The sequence below is a fragment of the Plectropomus leopardus genome, chromosome 19, assembly GCF_008729295.1.
Source record: "Plectropomus leopardus isolate mb chromosome 19, YSFRI_Pleo_2.0, whole genome shotgun sequence".
NCBI lineage: Eukaryota > Metazoa > Chordata > Actinopteri > Perciformes > Serranidae > Plectropomus > Plectropomus leopardus.
The window spans coordinates 15,743,934-15,750,106 of record NC_056481.1 but is presented as its reverse complement, the minus strand read 5'-3'; the positions used below and the strand labels follow the sequence as shown (position 1 = coordinate 15,750,106).

The 6,173-nt window shown below is 40.0% G+C and overlaps 1 protein-coding gene across 1 annotated transcript; it reads left to right on the top strand.

The window, feature by feature from the left end:
* The first annotated feature begins 2,224 nt into the window (after nucleotides 1-2,224).
* On the top strand, nucleotides 2,225-5,769 carry LOC121959350 (cilia- and flagella-associated protein 251). The gene is made up of 6 exons (XM_042508619.1): nucleotides 2,225-2,749; nucleotides 2,830-3,090; nucleotides 5,231-5,272; nucleotides 5,390-5,461; nucleotides 5,565-5,619; nucleotides 5,729-5,769. The coding sequence occupies exons 1-6, from the start codon at nucleotides 2,225-2,227 to the stop codon at nucleotides 5,767-5,769; spliced, it is 996 nt and encodes a 331-aa protein (XP_042364553.1).
* Nucleotides 5,770-6,173: the final 404 nt, after the last annotated feature.

Sequence of the window (6,173 nt, the reverse complement as noted above, 5' to 3'; positions counted from 1 at the left end):
TGGCAGCATGATGGCTGCATGTGCAAATATGTGCCCATGAAAGTGAGCATGTGTGTCTTTCAAGTAGCGTCTCAGTTTCTGAGTTAATTTCAATTTAAACATTCCTCATTACACACAACCTGCCATGCCAGTGTGTCTCACTCCCAACTTCATAATGAAAACTCTGTGCTGAAAACATTCTGTACTTCAGAAGTAAAGTGTCAGTTGCTGCACATGTGCAGACCGACATCATCTCCATTTCCTTCTATTTACATCCATTCCATACATCATCCTGACATGTTCTCCTCTGCTTTGGGATTGCCAAGCAAATAATACCATTGCTGTTGAGACTGTGTCTGAGAGGTGTTGGTTTAACCCCATGGTCATATTTAAAGTCATTAAATTGTGTATGACTTACTAATAATACACTTTGTAAATATTTCTATTGTATTTGTCTTCAGCAAGGGCTCTAGTTAAATGGATCTGCTTTCAAATGTGCAGTAGAGTTGTGTTTACACGCAGTCCTGACCTGAAGTCTGGTTTAATAATTGACTCAATTAAAGAAAAGGTGTAAGGTGTGTTGTTGCATCTGATTACACCCTAAATAACATTATTAAGAAGAAATATAAAAGTAAAATGTAAGGCTGATGGAGTGTGTGATTACCCTCTCTCTTTTTTTATGAGTCACATATAGAATTTCTTAAAGGTGCAGTATGCGATTGTGGACAGGGATTCGTTAATTGATTCCCAGGTTGTCAAATAAAGCACTTGGTTGATAGTCAGACCACACTGCTCACCCAGAACATCAGAATTTGACGACCGAGGACTGAATCAACAATCCTATTCCTACAGAGTTAGACTGCACCTTTAACTGTAGAATAATCTGTTCTGTCTTTATTTTATATGATTCTATTATATGATGTTTGCTCTTTATTAGGGACTGTTCTTTATCAGTTTTATATATATATATATATATATATATATATATATATATATATTATATATATATATATATTTATATAGTTATTACCCACCCTCCTATATAAATAACCATATATTACAGTTTTTGGCTATGGTAAATTCTGTAATTTGGTGATTATTTTTTTTTTTATTTTAAAAGCAAACCTGGCTTTCAAATAAATAAAATACAAAACTCGACCATTAAAGGTGAGTGTCCTAAGCCAATTCAGAACTTTTTTTTTTTATGAAGTTGTTACACCATAAAAATGACATCTGGAATTACCTTGTTCTTTCTAAGTGGTAGCAGCGTTTTACTTAACTCGATCATGACAAAGGTTTTTGCCAAATGATGAAGTTAGGAGATCTGCCAGTTCTGTTTTGTTAACATGTTTAAGAAAATACAAATATGAATGACTAGTTTGCAACCAGTCGGATACAGATATAGACAACTTGGTTTGCTGATTTTGGAAAAAAAACTGAAAAATATTGATTCAATTAAACTTGTCAGTTTTAAGTTGCAAAAACTTCACGAAATCAAGTAAATATGGCTAAATTTTAAATAAATTTAACAATCAGATAGAAACATAAATTCAGATTAATAGTTATATTTACTTACAATGTTTTTTTAAAGGCAGTCCGTTTCCTAGATTTTTTCAAAGTAAAATCAATGTGGCAGATTTTATAGTGTATATACATGTTTTATGTATCCATACATGTATATAAAGTGTAGCATCTATGACAACAAAGGTTATATCAAATTAAACCTTACACTGGAGTTATTTAATGGCTGTAATTGAACGTCTCCCTCCCTCTCATCTCCATATGTTCTTTGACCTCTCTTTTCCCTCCCTCCTGCCGTCTGAGCCCCCCCCCACCCCCGGCCATAAGCACACACCCACCTCTCTAATACACTGGGTTAAGGGCATCAGGAGCATTCTTCCCGGACATGTGCCCCTGTCACTCATACACGTACAGGCACACAACTACACTGCACACACAGTTGTGTTTCCACTGTGTCCTCTGTGTTCTCGGCACAAGGCTGGCACACTGCTCTGTTGGTCCTGTGAACGTGGCCCTCCTCCCCCGTCTCTCTGCAGCTCCGAGCAAAGACTGAAACAATATCACTGAATCACCTGCAGCTCTGCTATGTTGTCTGTGGATTTAATTTTTTTGTTTTTTAAGTGTTAAAAAACTCTTTTGTTTTTGGTGGAAGAAACAGATTAGAGACAATCATCAGTGTGGATTTGTATTTCAGAGGAGATACTCAGCTGTTTAAGTTTTCAAAATGGCAGCTGTGAAAGGCTGGTTGGTGGGACTCCTGCTGGTTCTCTTGTCCCCGTCCCCAGTCCCACTCTCTGGACTTGTGAGCGCCCAGGATGTGGCTGATGCAGACGAAGGCCTCCATGTCAGAGATGCCGATGAGGTTGTAGCTGAGGAGGGTGAAACCGCTGAAGGTGATGATGACACAGGCGAGGAAGAGGAACAGGTAGAAGAGGATGATGAGAATGAATCAGATGAAGACGCAGAAGAAACTGATGAACAGGAGGAGGAAGAGGAGGCTGAGGAGGAAAATGCCGAGGAGGAGGAGGAGGAGGAGGAGGAGGAGGAGGAAGAGGAGACTGCTGAGGAGGAAGAAGATGCTGTTGAGGAGGAAGAAGATGCTGAGGAGGAGGAAGAAGATGCTGAAGAGGAGGAAGAAGATGCTGAGGAGGAAGCCGAAGAAGAGGCTGCTGAGGCTGAGGAGGAAGAGGAGGAGGAAGAGGCTGCTGAGGAGGAGGCGAAAGAAGAAGAGGAAGAGGCTGCTGATGAGGTAGAGGCTGTTGAGGAGGAGGCGAAAGAAGAAGAAGAAGAAGAGAAGAAGAAGAGGAAGAGGCGGCCGATGAGGAAGAGGAGGAGGATGAGGAGGAGGATGAAGAAGAGGCTGGCGAGGCAGCAGCTGAGGAAGATGAGGAGGAAGAAGGGGAAGAGGCTGCGGATGAGGAGGAGGAGGAGGAGGAGGAGGAGGATGAAGAAGAGGTAGCAGAAGAGGAGGATGATGAGGCAAATGAGGTAGAAGAGTTACCTGAAGAGGAGAAGGAGGAGGAGGAAGAGGGTGATGATGCTGAGGAGGACGAAGAAGAGGAAGAGGAGGATGACTCTGAGGAAGAGGATGTAGCTGAAGCAGAAGAAGATGACGGTATAGCCACTTTTTATATATTTAGGGTTTATTTGGGGGGGGGGGGTTCAGTAAATTTGTGAGCTCATTAATAAGCAGTAATTGATTATTGTAAAACATAAAGTTAGAATAATAGGAATAGGAATATCTCTGTGACCGTTTCCAAACTCTACACTGGCCTTTTAACATTGTTGGGCTTGTTGCAGCCACCTTAGAAACACTGTCGCACATATCAGTCCTAAAATAGACAGCTTATCTGTGAGGTTGCAGGCTCCCAGCAGAATCTAAAACCATTCATGCCTTTTGTTGAACCAAAGTGGCTATTTTGAGACCCTGAAACAGGTACTGACAATGTGTGAGTGTTCAGAGAAACATTTAGGTACAAACATGTTCCAAAGTAGAGCTTCCAAAGAAAAAAATATTCCAAGAACGATATTCTAAAGAAGAGATTTTGGCGTAATGCTGATCTCATTTTTTGCTGTGCAAACACAATGTTATTCAGCAAGGTTTGCTCATGGGCTTACTTTTGATCTGTCTTTTCCTCTATAAAGACTATTGCCCTCAAACAAAACAAAAGTCACATCCTCAGTGCTTTGCTTTCACAGCCGAATTATGGAAAATATTACTGTGTAAGCCTACTTAACATGCTGCTGTCCACAACCTGATACTTATACTTATACTTAATATTTCATTGCACTTGAGCTAAATTCTCACATCAGTGTGCTAACTTGTGACGGTGATAATAACCAGTTACTGTTTAGCATGTGAGCATGCTATCACTTGCTAATTAGCACTCAATGCAAAATACAGCTGAGGCTGATGAGAATGTCACTAGTGTTGCTTTAGTTATAAACCAAAGTCATCAAGGGGTTGGCAGTTAAGGTTGGGCAAAACAAACTACTTAGTTACAGTGGTCTGTTCAGACTTTTTTTACTGGGAAGGTCAAGGTGGGGCACTGACTTATGCAGGGTGGAGTGAAGTACGTCATAGCTTTACTGACTGGTTTTTGTTTACTCTACCCATACCTACTTTAATTACTGGCACTGCAGTGCCTGACATTCCTGTTTATACTAGTTCATATAACAGGTCAAACTGACCAATGGGGTGACGCCTGTCCAGGCCACTGAAAAGACTAAGGAGCGACTAACAACTCATGATTATTATGTTGGATTAACGTGTGCACGCTATCACTTGCTAAACGGATGATGAGAATTTCACTAGTGTTGCAGGTATTTGATCGTAAACCAAAGTGATCAAAGTTATTACAATGCATCCTCTGAGGGCCATGAATGTCTAAATGAACAATCACAACGTTGTTGAGATATTTCAGTTGGAATCAAAGTCGTGAAGGAAATATGTAATGGCGGCACTGTTTCTAAATGACCTCTGACATAGTAAGGCTTTTCTGTCCTCTCCTGCAGTTTCTTGTTACTTCAGCTAATTATGTCAGCTGACATAAACCAAATTACAATGTTTACAATAATTTATGCATAGGAAGCCCCTGCATCACAAACATGAAATCAAAATGAAGCTGAGCAAACACAAACATTTTGAGTGTATGCTATATTTGTAATATTTTTACCACCAGCAGTTTCTGAAGAGTAATTTTACCGAGTAGAACACAGGAGTTGCTGGTCTAACGTTGCCTCAATTACTTAGAGTGTGAGATAAAGATGTGAAAATATTACAAATGTAGCATATAATTAAAGTGATACTGATTTTATACTAAATTTGCTGTTGTGCCCTAACTACTGCATTGGTAGATTTGTTAATCAAAGACATAAGCAAAGCAACAACAACAACAAAAAAAAGCACAGGTCGGACCACTATGTTTAACTGTATATCTTTAAATGTTATGGCTGAAAATGACGAGAGATGAACACATTTTCAGATTACGCACATCTCAATTAAAATCAATTGTCAGTTGTCTACAGGGAAATAACTGCTGTTGTTAGCACAGTGTTCTTCTGTTTCTGTACACTGAGATACAGATGTATTGCCGACAAGCTGGTATGGACCATGCTGACGTACGGGTCTATAAGCCTAATTTGTTGCTGACTCTGTTGATGTTATACAGATGAGCTTGACACAGCAAATGACACAGTTGAAGAGGAGCACGGCGCTGACATCCTGCAGTTCCGCTCTGGCTCTTTGTGTAGCGTTTGCACCATCTGTGAGGTAAAAATTAAGAGTACATGTCACTGATGGTGTAATGTATTTACTTCAAATGAATTCTTCCAGAGATGGAAAGACTAATGCTGACTGTGCATTTTGTGACCCCTCTTCCTCTTTTAGTACTGCTCTAAAAACTGTGACAACTGCCCCTGTGAAGAGGGAGATGACTCTGATCACTGTGAGCTCTGCCAAGTAAGCACCAGCACTGTCCCAAACCCTGTCAACAACACATGTTTTACTGTTTCAATGAGACAAGAGCCTTCTCATTTTGACTGTTTTTAAAAATGTCTTTCAGGACTGTTCATCCTGCTACATTTGCCCTATACTGTGTGACACAATTTGCACACCAGGTAAATGTTGGAAGTAATTATTCATACGGTGCATACAAAATTGTTTTTAATATATAGATTTAGTCAACGTTTGGTGTTAAATTTTGTATTTCTTCCTTTTTTTTTACAGGTGGCCTTGTTGATGAGCTCACCGGTTCTATCTTTCAGTAAGACTTTACACAACATATTGATATTTAATTGTTTTTTTTCTACAGTGAAATTTAATTTAAATCAGTACCACAGACTGTATATATCACAGCAGTTAAGGGCACAAATTGGGAGGTCAATGATGGTTTTATTCTTGCCTTGGCTTTTGTTTTGCAGGACTGTTGCCTCTCTACTCTGAGCAACCCGGAGGCTTTGCCCCTTAATGTCACCCTGTGGGTGTGTGAGGTACTGTGCCCAGGAGTGGCGCTGTCCGGCTGTTCATACCTCTCCAGCAACATGAAAACCCCCACAGGAGCCTGTCATGAGTCTGACAGCTGACACAAAACACATTTAGATTCAATTCATGTTTAGAAATGATTTTTAACTTGTCATGAGAGCTTGAAAAAGCACCAGTTTGTGCCAGTCTT

Excerpts from the sequence above, each read along its gene's own strand:
- LOC121959350 (XM_042508619.1), top strand. The coding sequence starts at position 2,225 with ATGGCAGCTGTGAAAGGCTGGTTGGTGGGACTCCTGCTGGTTCTCTTG. Across the intron at positions 5,462-5,564 it reads ATCACTGTGAGCTCTGCCAA|GACTGTTCATCCTGCTACAT; the intron begins GTAAGCACCAGC and ends AATGTCTTTCAG. Across the intron at positions 5,620-5,728 it reads TGACACAATTTGCACACCAG|GTGGCCTTGTTGATGAGCTC; the intron begins GTAAATGTTGGA and ends TTTTTTTTACAG.